This window comes from Centruroides sculpturatus, unplaced genomic scaffold (genome assembly GCF_000671375.1).
Source record: "Centruroides sculpturatus isolate CEXI.00-Female unplaced genomic scaffold, Cexi_2.0 scaffold231, whole genome shotgun sequence".
Taxonomy (NCBI): Eukaryota; Metazoa; Arthropoda; class Arachnida; order Scorpiones; family Buthidae; genus Centruroides; species Centruroides sculpturatus.
Window position 1 is genome coordinate 191,625 of NW_019384443.1, and position 24,649 is coordinate 216,273.

A 24,649-nucleotide genomic window follows, 5' to 3' on the forward strand; every position below is an offset into this window, starting at 1 on the left:
ATAAAATTGCTAAAAATTAGTTACTTACGATTGATTAATTGCCTTCTCTCCAGTTAAATCCTTACTTTCTTTAACAGTGCTTAATTCATCACTACTTTGAGTACACTTAATGGGATTACTTTTTCTGTAATTGCATTCCTGATTTTCGTTTACATCAGGATTGCAACCAGAATATTTTTCTATCATATTAATGTTTTTGTCTTCTTTATAATCCCTGTAATTATCCACAGAAGAATATCTCATTCTTGATTCTGGTGTAGGTCTATAAATCTCAGGATCCTTCGTATAATTTGGACTTTTGGAGCCAAAATCGTGTTTAGAAATATCAAATTTTGAGTAATCTTTTTGTAATTTTTGAGAAAATGGAGATTCATACCTTAATTCTTTGAATAACTCATCGGGGTTGCGATCTGCTCGATTGTTGTAATTGAATCTGCTACATGTTTTTGGACGTTCTGTTCTTAGGTTTTGTCTATCGAATTTATATAAATCAGATCTATCTGGTTCTATATAGTTATTTGAAGGCGGATAATTTGTGAATTGATCATCTGCTTCAGGTCTAAACTCTTGAAGACGTTGTGGTGTTAACGATCTCTTATCTAAAAGATCTTTATTTGGGCTTGATGAAGGTCGTTCCATCTTCTGATATTGTTTATCAAAGCCATTAGAGCTTTCTTCTAACATTTTCATTCTTTCTTCGTTCATTTTTCTAATTTTAGCTAAATTATTCAAACATTCCTCCACCTGCTGTGAAAATGTCTTTCCAAAAACATCGTTTTTTCCGGGAAGATGGCCTAAGTAATAATAAGAATAAAATATTTAAAATTATTCATCTCGATAATTATGAAGGGAGAGAGTAATTAAAATTGTCTCATTTGTTTAACAGAATGTTCTGACCAGAGGATTAACAATAATGACCCAAAAATGCATTAACATTTAATAACTGACATGATACTTAAATTGTAAATAAATGCATCTGATTTAAATTAATTGAGGTTTGTCTTCACCTGTTCAAATTTGTTTGAATATCTGAATTGGAACATTTAAAAGTATCTCATTTTATTATTTTCACTCTAAGCAATTAATTAATGAGTAATTTTGTCAATTCATACTGTTTACAATATTTATCAAAGGAACGATATCCATTTTTATCTAAACTTTTCCACAAACAAAACTTCCACTTCAATTAAAACGCCATCCAAACCTGCTGTCAAGTGAGTCTATAAAGTAGGTCAAACAACTGGTTTCTAATTGCTGTCTAAACTGTGGCAAGTGAGAAATGCCGTCTCTGCAACAAAATTTTTCTGAACCACGGTCTACACGATCTTTAAATGGCCGTCGGCATCTGAACGTTCTCTCTGCAATCGGCCCTGAATGTTGTGAATGTAACAAACTTAAAATTTCTCTTTAACACTCCTAAATTTTTTTATTTTTGTTATACCAAGTTCTACTGTCGGAGTGCAATCTGTGATCTGTACTTACAATGCCAGCAACATTGCTGTGTGTTCTCGTTCTTGTCTCCATGCTGTACATACTGTTGAATAAATACTTCTGTCTCCCATTTTATCATATTCTGATATATTTATTTTGATTGAGGATTTACAAAGTATTTTTACTGTGAAATCATATTAAAAATTATAAAAATTTTTCTGATTACATTGCCTTGTAAACATATAGTAAGACAGATGAGTTGACTGTTTTACTAATTTAAAGTTACCAGTATAAGTAAGTTTTTATAGTTAAATTCAATTACTAAATATAGATTACACTAAAAGTAATTTCTTCTTTTTAACTGAATTTATATAAAATATACTTAAAAAATNAAAAATCTTACTGATTTACTAATATTATTAGCCTATATATCAACAATACGTTTAGTATACATAAACACGTGTCCTGTGACTTTTAATGCGTAAAGTAACGTTTTATATGAAGTTTAATGCACGAATAAACGTTTTCCATAGTCATTAAGTTGATAGAAAACATTATGATGGCTAAACAATAAATATAAATGTATCCAAGTAATAGCTAATATAAAATTTCTATCTACCTGTGTATCCAGGTATGAATCTAACAGATGGTATAATAACTTGAAATATATTTTTCGTTTCATAATTTCTTCCCAATCCTTTCTCGTCACTTTCTCTCTCCTAAAATAAATAAATAAACATTTATAAAATTAAGAAAAATGCACCTAAGTTATACATATACAAAGCATTGTATAAAGCAAAACTTGCACATCATTAAATGCACGAAAGCTCAATAACTATTAAAAAAAAAAAAAAGCTTACCTTCAACTGTTGAAAATACGGGATCCTTTCTAGAGATTTTCCATAAATGTGCCTCATTTCCGGAGAAAAACCTTTATAACTAAATAAAGAGGAAACTATAGTGAATAATTGTGTGATTTGCAAACATTAAACACAGTATTGTACTTACTACGGTACTTTCTGCTCTTCTGTTGTCATTTTCGTGGGTGGTTTTAATCTTTCGAATCTGTAAAAACGAAAAATAATAAGATGAGGAGTTGATATTGTGTTGTTTTGTCGATCAACAATATTACCGCATTAATCAGAGGTTACCAATAGCGACGCTTTCAAATGGCACCCCGCTACTATAGCAACAACTGTAAACATCCGTTTTTCTCAATTCGTCTGTCCAATTTTTAATAATAGAAGGCTCTAGACATCAAATACCATAAATTCCCGCCTTCTTAACATAAATTCGACCAATGCCATTCAAGAGAAAAGCCGACATCACTTCGCTGTAAGTATTATTGGTGCCCCCCCTCCTTCGTCACACCTCTCAAGGGATACCACCGTTACCCCTTAAGTAAAGGTATTTTATACTAAGAATATATTTAATGCTGCGGAATGCGTGAATTCGTTCATTCATTTATTAATTCTCTAATTCAAATATTTCCATATTAGAATTTAAATCAATTTATTTACTGTTTACTTTTTTTTTTTTATTTTCTTTATTATTATTATTTTCTCATGGGTAATACCAACAGTCAAGTAACTTCGGGGGTAAAAAAACAAGCCGATACTACATCTCAAGCTACTTATGGATTAGTGGATCTTAAAGGAGGAGGAAAATTAGTTGGTTTGATGAAAGAAGCATCCAAAACTAGAAATTATACAGGGGTATGCAATTGATTTTTCTGTATTTTGTTCGGTTTATATTTAATATTATATAATAATCTTAATATAGATAAATACAGACTAAACAATAAGTTATATGTCTCTATTATCAACAATATTTTCCATTTAAAATACATTATAGTCGATAAAACTTCTTATAAGCATAAGAAGTGTATTAGTTAAAGTCAACAACAGAATATAAAATTAATAGAAAATATATTGATAGAATTTACATTGGAAATATAATTTCACACGAAACGCATTAGTCACCATATTGTATCGATCCTTAAATTAGATTTGGCACGCGAGTCATAAAGTATTACAAACAAATCTTAAAGCTGTCAGATCCAATGAGCCATGGCTTATGTTAAATACACCGTCAACTTATAAATTTAATATCTGTATATTTTTAAGGTTATGTAAGTTTGATAAAAAAAAATAATTGGTTTATTCATCGTTATTTTGAAGATTAAACACAAATAAATGGAAGTTAAATTGTACTACAGATAAGTCACAAAGGAACATGGTGACAGCATAATGAAGTATAATTATAATAATTATACTTTTTTTCCTTTATCAATATAACTATATTTAGCTTATAACTGACTCAAAACTCGATTCACCAATTCGTTATTCAAGGATAATGACTTGAAGCCATTTCAAACAGGTTTTAACTACATTATTAATAAAACCATTGCATTTTGTCCTTACTTCTTTATTGTCCGTATTTCTTTGAAAATACATCTAATACGTAAACTGTACTAGCGCAAAATTTCCCCTATCGGGAAGTTTCGAACTAACCATCAAAACAAAATGGCGGCCGGCCAGAGATTCGAAAACAGAACACTTATTACACCTAACCGATTGATTCTAAGCTTCTTTTTTTTAAATATTACTACTAATAACGTTTCATACGTACTTAAAATGAAAATAAATTATATTATTAATCTATTTATAATATATTTTCTTTAAAAAAAAGCCATACTTTTACTCGATTCACGTTCGTTTTGAAACGGTCGTTTGCATTTCTTAATCTCGAATCTTCCATAAATAATTTTTTTTAAATTTTAAATTATAAATTATTTTTTAAAATTTAAATATTTTAATTAATCTAATTTGAATTAATATATAATTATTATATACTTTATATTTTAAATGAATTAAATTATCTTTAAGCGCCATCACGTGTTGCCAGGTAAACTAAGATTTATGGATGTCGTCATTTCCTGTTAATTAATTTTTAATTATATTTAAATAGTCGTGTTTTTACCATTTTTTAATTACAGTTAGACGATAAGATACGTGAATTAGTGGAACCTTTTATATATAATAAAGGAGAAGGGAAAATTTTTCCTGTCACGGACTTCATTTTGTTGAGAAACAAAGACAGGCCGAAACAGAAACAGTTAACAGTACCGAAGAATAACAATTCAACAGAAAATGAATATGAAAACATAGCGGCTCTCAATGGCACTACTAATTTTATGAGTAAAGGTAATTTAATTTGCATGAGATTGGATATTTTTTGTAGGATACCACTCACTTAAGGATCAATAGATACATTGCATTATGTATTTTATCCGTTTTTGATTCTTAATCCTGTGGGCCCTAAGTTAATCTTTCTTCGTGCTAATCATGGGTTTCACCAGACCCACAATGGGTGCTACCGTGTGAAAAGGAACGGGGCCCGACATAACTGAGACAGACCGCTACCAAAACTTCCTAGAGTCTCTCTCGCTCTCGGATTCGATTCTGGATCTCTCGTAGGGGTATGCAGATGCTATAAACCATCTCGGCCATTCTTTTGTCTAAGTTAGAATTGCTCATTACGTCGCTTAGAATACACAACTTGGAATACAGTTAAATAACTTTGTAGCATAATGAACCATTGACAAATTAAAGGACTTATTTTGAGCTCATCAATTAAATCAACACCAGATATAAACACATTTAATGTTATTGGGATGCAATTTGAAAAAAATGTAGACCTATAAATTCCCATTATATGTCAGACTGCCTGTCTTTCCTTAATCTCGTTAGATACAGTTAGATAGATAAAAGCCGAGACCAAATATGGAAATAATAGTTATATGAGATCCCTATTAACAATATAGGAACTTCCGATACAAATCGGAAGTCACGTTATTTCAATTCAAAAATTTCTCCCTGTTACATGACTGACATGACTCTGCTGCAACAAGATATACAGGGACACGACACTACTAATTTGAGATGAAGAGTATATAATTAAAATTATAACATAAATTTCAATTAAATTAAAGTAAATTTTCCTATTTTTTTAATGATAAAACTCTGTTATTATAGCAATAATACGCTACATATTCTATTGATTAATTGAATAGTGTCATCAAATGCAACTAGGACAGTATTTCGTTCCTTTTATAATATTTTTTCTGAATTTTTGATAATTTATTACTAACAATTTCTTATTTTAGGCCATGTAACTTATTATATATTTAAATATTTATCAACCTAAATCCTTACAGGAAGGCTTTTATAGTATACAGTCGACTCCCTATAACACTGTTGATTATTCCGTTTTATATGAATTCCATGTTGTACGAGTCACTTAGATTTTACAAATACGTGAGCCGTTCACAGCCCGGCACACGTATTTGTAAAATCTAAGTGACTCGTACAACATGGAATTCATATAAAACGGAATAATCAACAGTGTTATAGGGGGGTCGACTGTATATGAAAGCAAGTCAACAATTCTCTGAATTAAAAGCAGTGTATTAGTAGCATATATATATAAATTTGAAAATTTAAATAAGAAAATACCATTATAATTGAATTTTAATCACTTAAAATATGCAAACAGTAAACCTTTTTTTTTTCTATTTGTTGACTCGTATCGTAGTTACGCTTAATTAATATTTAAAAAATTTCAAAATGTACTACTACTTTTCCCCTTTTTCTCTCCAATTAAATTAATTTTTAATAATAATAAAAATTATTTTAAAATATTAACTCAAAACATCGTATAAAATTAAAAATTTATAAATATATCTTTACTAAAATATAATCCTTTAACAGAATCATAATAATTTTTTTTTTTTAAGCATTTAAAACTTTTTAACCTGATCCCATTTGCGTGTTGGCTTCACTGCACGCTTCCTGACCATGCAGGAAAGCAGAACTTGCGTGCAATTTTTAATTTTAGCGAATATTAACGGCGTTTTGTGTTCTAGACACGCTTTATAGATGTATTTATATATAGAAAACTAGTATTCTTCTTAAAATTAATGTTAGTTTATATTAACACTGACAATTTATTGATTGAATCACCGGAAAACTCCCTCTCACACACACACACGAGTTTTTATGTAGCAATTTATTTATATATTTTTAAAATTTTATATGTTATTTACTTGCAGATCCCCCAAAGTATCGAGAGGTTTGTTGGGATTTGTATGAGCGAGGTTCTGTTGGAGAAACAGCGTTACACTTATGTTTTCTAGTGTCTACTTCCATTCATGCTGAGTTAGCTAAACGTCTTGTACGACTTTATCCAAAATTAGTCAACGATGTTTATACAGGAGATGAATATTATGGTAAAAAAAATTTTGATATTTATGTTTTATTTCTATACGTTTTTATCATTTTCTTAAAATAATACAGGAGAAATCCCATTACATATGGCTATTGTCAATGAGGATCCAGCTATGGTCAAGTTCCTGCTCGATAATGGTAGTAACTTTCACGAAAGATGTATGGGTAATTTTTTCTGTCCTGAAGATCAGAAATCATCTAGATCAGACAGTTTGGATCACGAATGGGTTAATCTCTGCGTGAAGACAAACTATGAAGGGTAATTCAAGGATGAATTTCCATTAATCTAACCATTTTCAGAACTCGTCTACTTTGAAAACATGGTAATTTTTTTCTATAGTTATGTATACTGGGGAGAGTATCCGCTCTCTTTCGCAGCTTGCCTGGCTCAAGAAGAATGTTATCGACTTTTGCTAGCAAAGGGTGCAGATCCCAACAGGCAAGATACAAATGGAAATACAGTACTTCACATGTTAGTCATATGGGACAAAATTGTAAGTAATTTTACAAGATTTTCTTCTGAAAAATCTATTAAATCATTCATTTATTTCTCGTATGTTTAGAACATGTTTAACATGGCTTTTGAGTTGGGAGCTGTAATGGATATCGTAAACAGGCAATCTCTTACACCGCTTACATTAGCAGCCATGCTAGCTAAAAAGGAGGCAAGTTATTTTATTAATTTATTTACTTCATTTAATAATAAAATCATGATCTTTCTTTCAAAAAATTTTCTGAAGTACTTTCTGAAGAGTGCCATTGCTTCCCAATTTCTTACAAAGGATTTCTTTTGCTGGGGGACCATTGTAGGCTGTTTTTCTAACTCGTTTATTATATCTTTTATTATTTTTCGTAAATAAATGTAATATTTTCACTTAATTTTAGCGATTTTATATCTTTAAAATACCACTGTCTGTAGTTTCGAATACAAAACATTGGCACTCAATGGTGAGCCTTCAGGAATTTCTTATCATTTGAATGGATAAAATTACACTTTCTACAGAAAAAAAAATATGTAAATCACAGCAAAACATATAGATATTCTTTTCTTTTTTATAACTTTAATCATTATTATTATCGTTTCTTGGAAAATTCCGTAAGATGAAAGAGTCAATAATATTGATTTTTAGTACAATAGCACTTTAAATATTAACATCTCGCTATAGGAATAGCGATATTAGTAACTTTAAATATTTGATTGTGTCCTTCTCTTATGCAATTTTTATGTGTTACAGATGTTTTTCCACATACAAAAGTTACAACGAGAGATTTATTGGCAATTGGGAAGCATTACATGCGCTGCCTATCCTCTAGAAGAGGTCGATACAATCAGCAGCGAAACTGGAGAAATTAATAAAGTTTCGGCTCTCAATCTAGTCGTTTACGGAGTAATTTATGATAAATTTCATATTTTAATGTAAAATTTTGTAATTTTTCGGTTAAATTCTAATGTTTTCTGGCCCATTCTAGGAAAAATCGGGACATTTAGATATGATGGAAGGATTGTTAGTGGACCTTCTTAATGCAAAATGGAACACATTCATCAAATTTAAGTATGAGAAATTCTTTAAAATTAAATTTTAAAATATTTAAATTTAAAAATTTACTTTAATATTTTACCATTTTTATAGATTTTACCGTCAGTTCAGTATATTTTTTATTTATTTTTTAATATCTTCTTGCTGTTTTATCCTGAGACCCGGACCTATTTCACCTTCAAATATCCAAAATATTACAAATAATTCGGATAATTTTACGAATCAGAACGGGCAGGATAAATGTATTCTCTTAAATACGGAAACTTTCGTGGATGTGGTAAGTAATACTTAAAAGAACAGTACAATATATTTTTGTACAAGAACTTGTTAATTAGTTACGCACCCACCAGTAGTCTAATGGATAAAACCACTGAATAATGGTCGTGGGTTCGTGCCTAATCAATAGACTAGTTACGCAGAGTTTTCCGGGTTTCCTTCACGTCCCTAACACTAATAATAGAGGCCAGTTTTCCATAATTCCTCCAGAAGGCATCCCCTTGACAAGTCAGACCGTCATTTATGATTGCAATTGTCAAATCTAAACATTAATGGCAGTCATCAGCGATTCAAAAATGAGTCGTAACTTCAACTTTTTTTAGGATTTCTAAATTTCTAATTATACATTTTATATATATGTACACACAGCTTCGTTTAGTACTAGAATGTCTGACAGCAGTTGGAGCTTTCACATACCTGATCCAGGCTGTAAGAGAAGCAAGATTTTTAGGATATAACACATTTATGGAAAATCTGGTAGGAAAAACCATTTATAGTTTTGTTATAATTAAAGAAAGATGTATAAATCTATTGTTTCGCTATAGATGACTGTACCCTCTCGTGTACTTTTCCTGATATCGTGCCAATTAGTGATGTTAATGATACCCTTACGCATAGCATGTTTATCTAGTGTAGAAGATATTGCTGCAGTTTTGGTGATGCTGACGACAGCTCCTTACTTTTTGTTCTTTTGCAGGTGAAATTATTTGTAGTATCTTATATAAAGGAATCGTGTTCTTCGTTTTAATATAATTTTTATCTTTTCAGAGGCTTCAAAATGGTTGGCCCATTTGTAGTTATGATATATAAAATGATTTTAACAGATTTACTGTGCTTTGTTACTATCTATCTAGTGTTTGTTTTAGGATTTTCACAAGGTAGTGTTTAAAATTTGAAAATTAAAGCATATTTTTTCAAAAAATAACAAAAAATTTCATATTTTTCTTCACTTTATTTAGCATTTTATGTGATTTTTCTATCACATTCTGGAGAACCTGATAAAAACTTCTTCTGTGATCCCATACAGAGCATCATGGCAATGTTTGTCATGTCACTTTCCGAATTTGGAGATATTTATGAAGAATTTGACAACACTGATCATCCTGCAGTGGCAAAAGTAAATTCCATTTTACGTTCTTTGGTTTCTTATGCTAACTTTAAAAGACAAATCTTTTTATTTCAGGTTTTATTCATTGTATATATGGCTCTTGTAACAATATTGCTTATTAATATGCTAATTGCTATGATGGGGAAGACTTACCAAGATATTGCAGAGAGGCGAAATGAATGGATGAGACAGGTTTAATAATTTCATTAAATTCGATTGATATCAATTCTAATTGTAACATACTAATTATTAAAATAATTAATTTACAGTGGGCAAGAATAGTTTTAGTTGTAGAGAGAGGAGTACACCCATCAGAATGTTTAAGGCAACAAAGAAAATATACACAAGGAATGGCTGATGGTCGAAGAGCCTTGGTTCTAAGGCTTCAACAAACGGTATGTACTGTACTGTACATAAATTATCTTAAAATGTACAGAGTATTCATAAAAGAATAGTGGTGTTTTACATGACGGGCTCAATCGTAAGTGCAACTGTCTCTGTGTTATGTGCTCTGTGTACATACCTTTGGTAACTTGGTACACATCCAAGCGGTAGAAAACCTGATTAGGTAGCAATTGTCTTTATCATTCCTACTAAACATGTCCTTACTTTATCTTCAATTAAATTTTCAAAATGATATTTGTCACCCACAAAATTTTCATTTTTAGGACAAAGAAATGGAAGAATTACGCTTGTTAGGTAATCTGAAGACGTCTCACTTAGAAAACATCAGAAGACAGCAAGCGGGTTCTAATATTTTATCACCGAGAAGCACACCGAGGAAAACCGTAAGCACCACCAGCCTGTGAGAAGACGTGATGCAATTATTATATATATACAAACAAATAAAATTTCTATTAACAATGCCAAAAGCATATTCGTTATTACAAGAGTTAACCACATAAATATAATTTTTTAAGAATTCTCTGCGTCATTTATTTTTGTATATCAAAAGCTTAAGATAAAAACTATTGTTACAGATGAGAAATAAAAATTTATTTATTGCATTGCAATAGCGTAATTAATAAGTACGCAAATTAATATAGAACATCGTAAAGACAATGGGTAATTAAATGAAAATTTTACTTACAATAATAATAGACTTTTAATATATATAAAATTATTAACGGAAATTATCGATTACGATGGTCCTAAAAGTCAATCAATTTGTTAGGAAAAATATAAGTCTATAATATAGTAATTTAAAAAAATACAGCATAAAAACTTATAGAATCTCGTAACAGATGGCGCCACATACAATTTTATTTATTATGATTAATAATATAAAAGTTATTTTTTAAAATAAAATCTCATAACTGCTGAGAAAGTTACGCAATTTGTTGCTGGACTTTTGAATTTATATAAGTTATATGCTACAAGTAAACCCTAGTGTTACATTGTCTAGCTTTATTTAATTTAAATTTTAACAGAAAAAAAACTAAACGTCATAAAGAGAAATTAATGTTTCGAATTGTCTTTGTTCGATTTGAATCGATGTATATGGTGGTGGATCGTAAATTTACGCATGTATACACAATAGAACTCCGGTTATCCGAATTGATTCGTTCTGAAAGTAATTCGGATAAGTGGATCAACATGTAAAGAATGAAATTACGGGTATCGGCACACTATTGTATACGTACTGTATTTTATTTATTTAACTATATGCGAATAGCATCCTACTGATCACTTGGATCTGTCACAGCAAATAGTGTGTATATGTAGTCTACGTTGTACTAAATACAAAATGTATGTATTAGTTTCTTTTAAATATGTTTCTTGAACCTGAAAACCTCAATGTGAGTTCGGTTCGGTTGTGGGCAATAAGATCTTTCGCCCACAACCGAACACAATGTATAAGTTTATAGTAAGTTTGTAGCGTTATCAACAATACATACATCAGGGGAGTTACGAATTCATCACTCCAATGTCAAATATAAACACATTTAATGTTATTCACTTTACATTTACAATTTTAAAATTATAGCATATATTTCAATAAAATGAAAGTGAATTTTCCTATTTTCTGGTGATAAAACTTAGTTATTGAGCAATAAACTTCTACATATTCTATTGATTAGTTGAATAGTGTCATCAAATGCAACTAGGACAGTATTTCATTCCTCTTTAAACTATTTTTTTTTAATTTTTGATAATTTATTACTGACAATTTCTTATTTTAGGCCACGTAACTTATTTTACAGTCATATATAAATAAAATATGTAAATATTTATCAACCCAAATCCTTAAAAACTTTACAGGAAAGCTTTTATGGCATCTGAAAGAAAGTCAACAATTTTTCTATTATTAAAAATATTACTGATAATATTTTTACTAAATTGAAAGCAATATACAGTCGACCCCCCCCCTAATTACGGTCCCTATAATTACGATTCCTATAAAACTACGAAAAAATTGTGACCGGTATTTTGGAAAATATGTATAAAAATATACGTATTTTGGAAATGTTGAGTCGGATTAGTCTAGAATCGATTAATTTTATGGAAGAAAATCTTTCAAACAGCCGTAGTCCATAAACTTGGCACGTGTCGGGTTGTGATTGGAAGGATTCGTAAGAAATCAGATTCCTAAAGAATGGAACGTATCTCTATCTTATAGGGGGGTCGACTGTATAGAAAATTTATTATATAAAAACACTTAAATTGTAAACTCCAGAGATAACATTTGAAAATCCTTCATAAGCACAACCCAGCGTACTTGTAACAATCAATTGTTTTATCAGTATAAATATATACCCTGTATAAATAAATATTCTCATGTAGAAAGAAATGTAAAAATTGTACAAATTATAATTTTATTTAAATATTGTATGTAACAATTATTAAAAATATACATTATAAAGTTTTAACTGTACAATGTTGGGTGTATAATACAAAATCCAATTTTTGACCACTTTATTCTGTGATTTGCTTAAAGGTTTTGACCTCACTATTGTAATAATTCGCTAATCTTTATGACCAAATCCTCCAGATGCGCTTATTACTCTTGAAGAAATTCTGTAAAATAAATTATAATTATAAATACATATTATATTTCTCAAAATACAATAAAACAAAAACAAAAAGGACTAAACTAATTTGACATTAGAGGTAGGCATTATATTTAGGCGATCGTTTGGTAATTTATTATATACTATTCGGGCTTTGAGTTGTTGTTATTTATATATACAAAAAGGACTATCTTGAAGTTTAAAAACTCCAAGAAAGTCTGCAGGTTCAGTGGCAAGGGACAGGGCCTAACATATCCAATAGAGACCCCTCTAAATACTTGATTTTTTGATCATGGGATTTGATCCTGAGTCCTGTGTTAACACCTTAGTAGCCTAGATTATCTGGCAAACACATGTATGAACTGGAAAACATTTAAAACTTGAACATTTATGCAAAAATTTGAAATACTGTAACAAAAAGTTGGTTTTTTCCATGTTAAATAAACATTATATTTTACTTCCCTTTGTTAACACAAAGGTTAAAATATTTCTCAAGTCCAAAAAAGCAGTCTTAGTTTTAGTTTAAACCATAATTATGAAATTAAGTGTTTTTTTTTATATTAAATACATCAAAATTATGCAAATTCCTTACTCATTCCATGAAAGTCTTTCATTTACAGTAACTGTTGCACCCTTTTCTAATAAATGAATTACGATCCTGGCTATATTACGAGCATCGTCTAATCCGCAATGTTTTCGTCCTTCGAATTCCATGTCCAGCGTTTGCAACATTTTCTTCAATGAACGCTAAATTCAAAATACAAAATATATAAATAAAACATAATAACTAAAGTAAAATGCATGCTAAAATGTCAAATTTATAACAGGGCAGTCAATGTCTTTGATATACAGTTGTGAGATTCTGAACACCCCCCCTTTATTAATTGAAAATTTATGTCAAATCCATAAATGTTAGAAATAATATTTCTGATTTAAATGAAAGAATTTTAAGTTAAAAATGAAGGAAACTGGTAAAATTCACTTCCTTCTGAACAGAAGTTCTACATCCTTTTTGTTTTCCCTTATCTTCACAAATTTTGAGTCACATACAGTCCAGTTACCCCTCTGTAAACCCCCACTCTTCCTAAACACATGAAAATAATACAGTTTTCTTATTGGAGAAAAACATCAAAAAAAGGGATTCTTTAGTATCATTCGAGGAGTACGCCACAAAATTCCATAAGAGAAGAACCTATTCCATATCATCTCCCCACGTCCAATGCCCATAATCAACTCCGAAGTTCATACAAAGTTTGTTATTTAAGTTCCTAAGTAGAAGAAAATGTTTATTAAAGTGCCACCGAAGAATTAACCAAAGATAAGAACATTCGCAGCTATCTGGAAATTAAGAAGAAGATAAAAGAATATAATTTGAGGTAGTATGATTTTAACTGGAAACATGATTGCTCTCTCTGCAATAGTATAAATAGATATATATTGAAGGTCCACTTTGTATACTTGTCCTTTTCCTTATTAAATATTTGATATTATGTTTGAAACTAAGTCTCATTATGTCTGAATCAAAATACTTCATCCTCTCCATATTGAAATGAACGCGTGTTAATCCACATGTAATAAATCTGATTAACTGATGTCTAGGATCCTGAAGATATCTAGAACTCACCATCTAGATCTTTCTTTTAACATTCTAAAAGCCCTCCTTAAAAATATTTAGAGATCGAATCTCACGATTTTGAGTCGATTAAGTGGTACTCCCGTTTAGTACCCCCGGCTAATCTCACATAGTAATATGCCTAAACCAATTATGATATGGCTAAAAGGGGAAGATAAAGCTTTAACGACTTATTGTGTATAAAATATGAAATAAACAAAATATTTTATTTACGACATATTTTACAATCTCTACCTTGTATTGTAATTTAAAGTTTTCAACACGGTTATTATTTAATATTCTAGTGTCATAAAGGTAAGTGGGCATATGAATGGTGCAGGAAAACAGAAGAAAAAGCGAAAATATTCAGATGAGTCTTTTTCTGTCTGATTAACACACATGAAGAATTAGTGATAGTGAGCTCTTGATTATTAGACAAAGATGCTGTAAATTATAAAATTCTTTGTATTTTTACATTACAGAAATTAAAAGCACATCTGCAAAAGCAAGAGAAATGTACACAAATCCCCCTAAAAAAAAGTAATTTCTTATAATGATAGAGTACCGAGAGGTTTTGAAAACCATGCACCGGTATTAGCGACCTTATTCACTCAAGGCATGGATAGGTAGAAATACTGCCTCATTGAGAATATTGATGGGTTTCTTACCATGCAACCTGATCCTTTGTTTGCCCATCCATCTAGCACACACAGCTACCCATAATTTATAATGCAAGTGAATTTTTTCCTCCCATCCATCCAACAATGTATTCCCTTACCTTAGAGGTGAAAGAAATGTTAGTATATTTGAAAATTCTATTTATAACATAACTGATTTTGACAATGCTAACTATATTTTCCTTTAATCAATTATAATTAAAAGCTAATAATAAATTTACATATAATCTATCAATGTCTAAACGTAGCATCTAATATTTTACTCAATGTATAAGATATGTAATTGAAGTTGTCTTAATATAACCAATTCTAACAGATGAACAGTGATGGATGGATGGACGGCCAAAACTATCAGCTACTGACTTTAGGGACTGATACAAATCTCCATTAAACCCTGAGATTTTCTTGAATGGCTTTGAACAGTTACACCAAATCCCGACCCAAACCACCTAATGTGGCTTGATTGAGCACGATAGCCACAAAACATAGCATATAGTAATGCAAGCAATACACTTATTTATACCACTACAATCCATGGTGGTTTTAGACATAAGAAACCTAGAATTAAACTCTTTTAGTGGCGTATGTCTTACAATATACATATATACAGAACAAGGATAAAAACAAGTATTTGTATATGTACTTGTTCCAAGATCTAGTATAAAATATTAGCTTGCATCTAGATCAGTATTTTCAACAAGTGTGCCATGAAAAAATCATAGGTGTGCCACAAAATTTTTTAAGATTATAAAATTAATTATTTTTAAAAGGAACCCAAAGAACAATAAGCGTACATGTCAAAATTAAAACCATAAGCAAAATTATATGTGCATAACACTGGGTTATTTCATTTAAATGAAATTTTCTTTAAATCAAAAATGTACCTATCAATATATTGTCCATATTTAGTTCAAAGTATTTTAACTTAAAAACAGCAGGACGTTTGACAGGTTTCTAAAGAGAATTACCATGCCACTTTTAAATGCAAATTAAGACTTAACGTTAATTGCTTTTCTTACTTAAATGAAAATTATTAATTTACATAACCATTGTTGTAACCTGCTGCTATTTTAAGGAATGACAATACTGTTTTTATTTAATTCACAGAAAATGTAGACAAAAACAATTACGTTAAGTGGCAATACAATATTTACAAGGACAACTTTAAGTCACGTAAAATTTAATTATAGATTCAAGTATGCCATGAGATAAAAAAGATTTAAAAACACTGATCTAGATCTCGAACAATATAGTATTATGTGATATATGGTATCAAAGAAAGGCTCGACATCATACAGACTTACGTGAATCGGTTTACCAATCATGCTTGCTACTTTATACATAAAAGAATTAAACAGTTTTATTTTATTATCAGTTTACAATGCTGCAAAGATAACTATTTCACCATTTGATGTTAGTAAATAAAATTCAATACATTTTGGTATTATCTAACATCAATGGAATAACTGTAGCTAACTTGGATTTCTTGGAATAGCAAAGCAATTGGTGCAAAAAGAGAAGGTGAATGAATTGAAAGATTGATATTTCTCTTTTGTGATGTATACAAATTTGTCATCCCTAATAAAAAAAAAACCATTCTTGAAGTTAAAAGACTGCTTTTGTCTATGTTCTGTTCCAAAATAAATCAGTATATTACAGTTCTAATCACTTAAATATAAGATGAAATATATTGGAAAAATTTCAAAATTGAACTGGAATATTATGTAAACCAAAAGAATCTATAAAAAAAACATTAACTCTTTGAGTGTTAATTGTTTCAGTGTTTGTGAAATGGACATTTATGATCAATTCAAAAGTAAATTATAGAAGTCATTAGTTGTACTTAACAGGATCACTTGAATATCAGCAGCATGAATTTGTTCATATTGCATTTGGTTCATTTCAATGAGTTTAAATTTAGAAATTTTGAATATGAAAACAAATACAAGCCTTATAAACACTATAGATTTTCCTGTTACAAACATCCAAATGATTGACTAAATAATAGATAGAATAGCTCAGTGTAATTTAGTTGAAATGAATATGAAACTATCCAATAATCAAACTAATGACAAGTAGACAATTTAGTTAAGTTTAGAAGCTGATGTCAAATGGAAGGTTTAAAACTATAATGCATTTTAATAGTTGCAATATGATCACTTTCAGTTGAATACTATAAAATATAAACCTATACAAAAATACATACTATAATTAATCCATTAAAAATTTAGTAAGAATATCTAACCTTTTTTGTCTTGTAAAAGTTGGCAAATGTTTTACAAATGTTGACCCACTTTTTACCAAACTTTGGAAATGAAGTATGGCTCAAATCACACTGAACAACCAAAAACTTATTCATATCCCATGGTCTGTAAACAAAATAAATAATTTTTAATAAAGAAATGCACTTGTACATATAAAGTAATTATAGATATACGATGAAGTATCAAAAATCTGGTTTCTTCTGTTGAAAAATGGCTAACCATTTCAATAGTAAATTCATTGCTAGTGTTGTTTTGGCCTTATGTTGTTGATGTGCTAATATTCATTCAAAATTTGTAATTCTTTAATTTTGAAATTATGATTAGTGTAATTTTTGTTTAAACATAGGGATTATGTAATATATAGTTTACAACTTTCCTTGTGAAACTTGGACTTGGACTTGAACTTGAACTTAGAACTTGAACTTTGAACTTGGACTTGAACTTAAAACATCTAAACTTGAATGACAAAGTATTTGGAGTTTACACCTTTATTTTTTTTAATTTTTATTCTTCAAGTTACAGATTATTGGTCCTTGTCCCTTTCAAAGTACTCCCCTTCCTTATTCACACACTTATCCCAGTGGTGTTTCCACTTTTCAAAGTAGTCCTGGTAAACTTCTTTCAGAATGTTCTTCAATGCTTGTGATAAATTTGTTTTAATGTCATCAATTATGTCAAAATGATGTTCTTTCAGCATTGATTTTAATTTTGAAAACAAGAAAAAATCACAAGGAGCCAGGAATGGTGAGTAGGGAGACTGGAGAGGAGTGTCATTTGATTTTTGGCACAAAACTGGTAAATTGACAAGGTTGAGTAAGCAGGCATGTTGTTACTGCGAAGGAACCATGAGTTGTCTTGCTACAACTTTGGTCTCCTTTTATGAATTTTTTTCATGCAACCATTTCAAAACATCTGCAGAGTACTGACAGGTGACTGCTTGACCTGAGGCAAAAATTCAAAGCACACAACTCCGTTGAGATAGGAAAAAAAACAGTGATCACCACCTTGAAATTTGATTGAGACTGTTGTTCTTTTTTCAGGTGTGGAGATCCTTGCCAATCCATTGTGATGATTGAACTTTTGTCTCAATGTCATAACTGTAAACCCAACTCTCAACCTGTTATGATCCTTTGCATGAATGTTTTGTCATCATTGACTTGTTGAAGGAATTCCAGGCAAACATCCATTCGATTTTCCTTCTGCTGTTCGGTCATCAAATAAGGAACAAATTTTGCTGTAACTTGATGCATGTTCAATTTTTCCATTAAAATGTCATGGCACAACCCTTTTGACACCCCAACCTCTTCTATAAGTTCTCTGACAATTAGATGATGATTTGCATGCATTGGATCCTTGATTTTGTAAACATGAGTGTCATCAGTTGAGGTCAAAGGCCTTCCTGGTTGAGGGTTATCTTCAATTGACTGACGACCACTTTTGAATCAGGTAAACCATTTGTAACACTGCATACAACTTAGAGCATTGCCTCAATAAGCTTAATTCAAAAGTTGAAATATTTCAGTAAAACTTTCCCCAGTTTCACACAAAACTTTACATTGCATCATTGTTCCCATAAATCACACATTGAAAAAATCACCATGAACATTGAAACACCTTTCACTCAAAAAACAATAATGTGTGAACGAAATGCGATATCAACAATCCAAAAAAAGCAGCTTACTCAGTAGGTTATCATGAACATAGTGTTGCCAACCTCACAACACTAGGAAACTCCATTTCCACTCAATTCAAAAAGTTTGATTATTTTTTGAAAAGACCTCATATTTTGAACAACTCTAAGTTCAAATGTTCCAAAGTCTGAATGCTAAATTCAAGAGAAGTTCAATCCAGAGTTTAAATAATGCTTCTACATTCAAACTGCATACACAGTGAAAAAATGTGCTTGTTATGTAAAAGGCATCTATTGTGTGCCAGTGTGTCGTCTCTCACTGTCCCTGGGAAAGCATCTCTTGCATTGCATAAGTATATTTTCAGTGCTTTTTTACTTTATGTTTGGTGCATTTAAATGTTCTAATCTTCTAGAAACTGGCAGGTAATTAAAATAAAGAACATACTAACCTTATGTTTCTCCCACCAGAATGGAAAAATTAACACAAATGTAAGAAAATTAAGACAAAACAAATGCTTCTGGTCTACTCCTAAGACCTGCTTCAGGTTGATGAAATTACTTCAATTTTCAAAAATGGAATGCAATGAAAACTTAGTATAAATTCAAATTTATATATTAACCAATGGGGTGTCTTTATTTTTATTTGCTGTAGTAAATCTTCTATAATGACATATCATATAAGGTTTGTCATGCATGGGAAATTTATTTTCCTTCTTTAAAATTGATATATGTTCCCTGCTTTTCTGTTTTAAATACTTCTAGCGCTTCCAAATGCTTGAGATGTTCCATTTTATTCTGTTTTTTTTTTTTAATTAATTTCAATTGTAAGTCAGTTAGAATATCATTTTCAAAAAAGTTTGTTTTGTTTTAATTTTCTCACATTTGTGTTAATTTTTCCATCCTGCTGGGATAAAAATAAGGTTAGTGTGTTCAGTTATATTGTAACCCTTACCTATTAACCAGGGCTATGGAGTTGCGTAAAAATCTACCGACTCCAACTCCGACTCTGAATCTTCCTTACCAATCCGACTCCGACTAAGACACCAAAACTCCACGACTCCGACTCCACAATCCTGCCAGGGGTGTGGGGTCGCGTAAAAATCTACCGACTCCAACTCCGACTCCGACTTTTCCTTACCATCCAACTCCAACTCCGACTCCGCCTAAAACACCAAAACTCCACGACTCCGACTCCGACTCCACAGCCCTGCTATTAACCTTGGCTCCCAAGAAATATGTGGAAGCAAGAAGGTTGTAGTGGTGATGGTTGAGGTGAAAAAAGTAACTTTATTGCAAAGCATGAAAGCAGTACCTATGCAGTCATTCCGACTGCCACATTTAAGATGCCGAAGTCAACAACAATTATCATTCTTAAATATAAGAAAGCAATAAAAGCAACAAATGTGGCTAAAGGTGTGATCTAAAACTTTTAACCAGTAGTGTTAAGAAACAGAAGAGAAAGAAAAAAACCAGAAATACAGTTATTTGTTGTGTTTATGGAAAGTATCTTCGTTTGTAAATAGTAATCATTCTCTTCCTCTCCAAGAGCAACATGGTACATCGCCACTCCTCACTAAGTTATAGTAAATGTAATTTTTATTTTATTATACAGTATTCACATATCTTGTTAAGTAACTTAAATATGCAGCATGGATATCACGCCAACAGTTTTACTGACTTTAAGAGAAAAATTCACATAAAACATGTCAAAAGCACTCGCAGGATATTAAAATGTTTTTTAAAATGTTCTTTAATGACTTTTTATGTGAATTTTTCTCTTAAAATCAGTATATACATATTTTATGTTTTGTTTTCAAGTTTTAATTTATTATTTAAGATATTAATTGTGTTATTTTTATCTTTAATTAAATTTACTTGCTATCTAAGTTTATCAAAATGGTTATTGTTTAGAATCTGGGAACAGATTAATTAACTTTCCATTATTTCTAATGGGAAAATTGTTTCAGACTTCAATTCAGAGTTTGAATGGCTTCCTGGAATGAACAAGATCTAAAGTACAGGGCACCATTGTATTCGAAAATCCGGGTAGGGTTTGGTCCGAATTAGTCCAGATTTTTGACACTTCACTATATTTCTAAAGAATAAATACAAGAGAAAAAACCGTACATATTTTCATGCATTTAATGAATTTACTTCAAAAATTTCATATCATCAATCCATATTAACAAAATTCTAAGCATACAACATAGACATAACATATAGCAAAACCACTAGATTCATGCACATATCTTATCCTCTGTGACAAGGCTACATGCTTCAGAGTATGATCTTTGCAATAGAACTATCACCCGTGTGACAATGAGATAGCCATGACTATAAATTCGTACATGTCTTATTATTGAAGGCACTGGCTCGATGGCAAGTGTCCTCAAACATTACATCCTTCCTCCAACTAAAGACTACACTGCAATAACTCCTGAAATATTTTGTAACTAGAAAATAAACTTTGTTGATATGAACAGATAATATAATGGCAGAATTTAAACATACATCACCCAGAGAATAGATTTATAATTTCTCCTATTGCAAAGGTTATTGACTTTTATGAGATTTTGTAATTAATTTGAGTTAGGACATTCTTGTTCAACTCTCAAGAAGGACTGACTAATTCTACTAAAAGGTTTGATTGATCTTATTCTTTAAATTTAATGAATACATTAAAATTAACAATCACATTCTTAAAAAGTGATAAATTTATTTAAATATAATTATTTTTTATCTATCTACAATTTACTTGAGAAGTGATTCTTACCCATCCGTCACAATGGCAAATGAATTGCCACACCCAAGTTTGTAGCTAGCCATCCACGTCATAAATCTTTCAAGAACAAAGGGAAAAGTATCTGCTTTATCAACCACATCCTTTAAATAAATCAATTTTTTTTAATTTTATAATCTCTAATATTAAAAATAAAAACTCAAAATTATTTTTATAACTACACAAAAGTTACACTTATAAAAATCATGCTGATAGATTCAAACCTACTACTATTTATCTTTAATAGTTTAATGAAAAGAGAAATGAAACATCATTCCACAATTCAAGAACTAAAATTTCAAATGGCTGAAGTCAAATATTTTTTGTTTAGATTCCACTGCTTTTTTGTTTATGACATTTCCTAGAGGTAGTAGTCAATGAGACAAGATGGGGCATAATACAGATGTGAGACAAAACTCAAATGGTTACTCTATTGATTAGTGTAAGTCTCACACTTCTCTGATAATGGTAACAGTAATTTAATGTGATAGCATTAATTTGAAAGATCCTGTACTTCTGAAACTTAACTGGAAACTGTTCAATTATAGTTTAATGCTTGTAAATTAGAAATATTAGACTTCAATAATCTGAAGCATTTGAACCAAAAATTACACATAATATTTGAATAAAGTTAAAAACACTTTAAAAATATTAATTCTGATTATAATTATACAAATTTCTTTATCTGTAAATATATAATTATCTTCTTACAATCAAATAAAGGCATCATTTCCTATGATTTCGCGAGCGCCTTTTATGCTCTAAATATTTGCAAACAGTAACGCCACAACACTTAAGTGTATTTATTTTATATATTTAAATGTAGGCGTAAAGTGTAATTCATTTTACTATGATTTTACTTGTCAAAATAAATCATAGGACCATACACATAAATAAATCAAATAAAAGAAAACAAAGTTTATTTTTTTCCTCTATATTTCATTCATTTATATATATTTTTTATGCTTTGAAAAATGATTTTTGATGAACAATTTGATATTATGTATCAGAAAGTTTGATTTTGAATTTCATTGTTTAATTACACAATTTATCATAGAAATGAAATTTTTTTTGATTAATTCAAAAACTTNAGCTTAATGTTATAAGGTGAAAGTAATAAGCCAGAACCTTAATGTTATAAGGGCCATTGGCCCTTATAACATTAAGGTTCTGGCTTATTACTTTCACCTGACAGTTTGATTTGATTTTTGACTAAGATCTCCTCTCTTTGCTAATCAGAAACTTCACCAGTATGATAAGTCCTATTAATAAACAAGGTCTAAGTAGACAATAAATATACAAAAATGTAAAACAGTAAGGACAAAGAAGTAAAAAAAAAATTAATATATACACATTAATTTACAGAATCATTTTTAAATTTTATGAGGAATTATTTTAATCAATCTAGAAATCAACTCAAAGTGACACAAAATATCAATACAAAATAATAATAAACTCAGAATTACTTACGTTGATTTCAGACTTAGCCTTTGTAACATAGTTTCTAACTCTTCTTTGTTCATTTTATTTATCTTTGAATGAATACTTCCCAAGCTTTGTTTCGTTACATCATAAATTAATGGTTTCACATTCGTTTCTGAGTGCTGTTTGCATTCCAAATCTGTTTCTTCTCCTGACAGTTGGATGAAAGCATTATCCTCCTCATTCTCTTTTCCTTTTAAAACTGGTTTGGCATCATTATTTTCTTCACTTTCTTTTTCCATTTTTTTACTGTAAAATAATATTCCTCATAAACCAAATACAAAAAACAAAACAGAATATTATAATTTAACTTTTGCTAATGATTTTCTTTTTACATTCAAATATGACATTACTTTATCACTAGTGGTTATCATAACCTAGTCGCCCCATTGTGGGTATGGCCGAACCCATAATGGGCCTGCTATAAGAGGTCCTCTTAGTGCCCATAGGGTGGAAAGAGTATTAAAAAAAAAAAAAGTGGTTACCACAAAATGTTATGCCACTAACCCATGTCCAGAAAACTGAAAAATCCAGAAATCCGGACCACTTCCAATCCCAAATTTGCTGGATATTTGATCCGATACTATACTGAATTTTAATAAGAAGTAAGAGTTTAAAAAGCAAAAGTGGCTGATAATACTAGATTCCTATCACTTTACGACCTAACTGAATTCTATCATGTATCACTCAGCATGCACCAAGGCAAGTCCAGTTCCTCCCACATGATCTTACAATTATAACAACAATCATGCAAATCTTCATCCTTAGTTAATTAAGGGTAGATTGCATGGTAAGGGAGGAACAAACAGCATCCTTGATATAGTCACAAATCATTGTGTCTGATTTGGTAAACAAGGCACTGCTGGTTGTATCAAGGATGTCATGTTCAATCAGAATGATTTGAAGATGTAGATCAAGATGGATATTCCCACCATTGATAGAACTATGCTGCAAAAAGTATGAGAGGAACTGGGCAACCACATTGATGTGTCAAGTGAATTCTTGTACATACAGAATTTTTTTCCACCCTCTTGTATAGTTTTTATGATTGTATATAAAATACTTCTAAAAAATCCAAGCTTTTATATAGTTAAAATATTACATGATTACTATATAAATAACAAAGAGATTGCCAACAAAACAATGCAACAATTCAATAAAATACACTTTTTCCCATATACTCATAATACAAGATTTATATTAATTGTGAAAGTTGATCATCATAAACCAAGTAAAAGCTACCTGCATGTTAAACATGGATAACAAAAGTATTATAATTAAATATGTATGAAAAACATTTATTTAAATATTAATTTATTAATTTATTTAGTTGCATAGAATGTAACAGAATATAAATTCGGTAAAAGGTTACTGTATTTATTTATACTGTTTGGAAATGCTTACCAGTTCAACCACCGAGACCAGGCATTGTTTGAAAACATTACCTGTTTCCAGTGATTTACCAGCTGCTATCAGGCTCACCATCTTCAATGGTGAGATAGAGGTTGAATGATCAACTAGCAATGTTGTCATTCATCACTAATCAGTAAGCA

General features: G+C 30.2%; 3 protein-coding genes across 5 annotated transcripts in view; 1 reads left to right on the forward strand and 2 right to left on the reverse strand.

The window, feature by feature from the left end:
• Positions 1 to 4,183, reverse strand: part of LOC111620226 — a 4,904-nt gene extending 721 nt beyond the window's left edge. Inside the window, exons 1-6 of one of the 3 annotated variants that reach the window (XM_023362127.1) lie at positions 2,564 to 2,599; positions 2,440 to 2,496; positions 2,292 to 2,370; positions 2,051 to 2,150; positions 377 to 794; positions 29 to 295 (exon numbers count right to left, since the gene is read on the reverse strand). In XM_023362127.1, coding sequence (XP_023217895.1) covers positions 29 to 295; positions 377 to 794; positions 2,051 to 2,150; positions 2,292 to 2,370; positions 2,440 to 2,496; positions 2,564 to 2,568 — 926 coding nt within the window. In that variant the 5' untranslated portion in view covers positions 2,569 to 2,599. Of the gene's footprint in view, positions 1 to 28; positions 795 to 2,050; positions 2,151 to 2,291; positions 2,371 to 2,439; positions 2,497 to 2,563; positions 2,600 to 4,128 lie in introns of those variants that run through there. The other 2 variants (XM_023362126.1, XM_023362125.1) reach the window with 2 other exon arrangements.
• LOC111620224 (transient receptor potential cation channel subfamily V member 5-like) lies at positions 2,613 to 10,533 on the forward strand. Its single transcript, XM_023362121.1, has 17 exons — positions 2,613 to 2,766; positions 3,014 to 3,146; positions 4,430 to 4,637; positions 6,545 to 6,721; positions 6,789 to 6,978; positions 7,060 to 7,213; positions 7,283 to 7,384; positions 7,955 to 8,107; positions 8,190 to 8,272; positions 8,351 to 8,534; positions 8,903 to 9,010; positions 9,079 to 9,230; positions 9,302 to 9,411; positions 9,493 to 9,650; positions 9,717 to 9,833; positions 9,911 to 10,036; positions 10,310 to 10,533. The coding sequence occupies exons 1-17, from the start codon at positions 2,732 to 2,734 to the stop codon at positions 10,448 to 10,450; spliced, it is 2,331 nt and encodes a 776-aa protein (XP_023217889.1). The 5' UTR covers positions 2,613 to 2,731; the 3' UTR covers positions 10,451 to 10,533.
• Positions 10,534 to 12,501: 1,968 nt separating this feature from the next.
• On the reverse strand, positions 12,502 to 21,771 carry LOC111620201 (3'-5' exoribonuclease 1-like). The gene is made up of 4 exons (XM_023362098.1): positions 21,609 to 21,771; positions 17,187 to 17,310; positions 13,245 to 13,399; positions 12,502 to 12,659 (listed from the first exon to the last, which is right to left on the reverse strand). Exons 1-4 carry the CDS (start codon positions 21,668 to 21,670, stop codon positions 12,608 to 12,610), a joined length of 393 nt encoding a protein of 130 aa, XP_023217866.1. The 5' UTR covers positions 21,671 to 21,771; the 3' UTR covers positions 12,502 to 12,607.
• Positions 21,772 to 24,649: the final 2,878 nt, after the last annotated feature.

Excerpts from the sequence above, each read along its gene's own strand:
- LOC111620224 (XM_023362121.1), top strand. The coding sequence starts at position 2,732 with ATGCCATTCAAGAGAAAAGCCGACATCACTTCGCT. Across the intron at positions 3,147-4,429 it reads AAACTAGAAATTATACAGGG|TTAGACGATAAGATACGTGA; the intron begins GTATGCAATTGA and ends TTTTAATTACAG. Across the intron at positions 9,011-9,078 it reads ACACATTTATGGAAAATCTG|ATGACTGTACCCTCTCGTGT; the intron begins GTAGGAAAAACC and ends GTTTCGCTATAG.
- LOC111620201 (XM_023362098.1), bottom strand. The coding sequence starts at position 21,670 with ATGACGTGGATGGCTAGCTACAAACTTGGGTGTGGCAATTCATTTGCC. Across the intron at positions 13,400-17,186 it reads ACTTTTACAAGACAAAAAAG|CGTTCATTGAAGAAAATGTT; the intron begins GTTAGATATTCT and ends TTTTGAATTTAG. Across the intron at positions 12,660-13,244 it reads GAAAGACTTTCATGGAATGA|AATTTCTTCAAGAGTAATAA; the intron begins GTAAGGAATTTG and ends TTTATTTTACAG.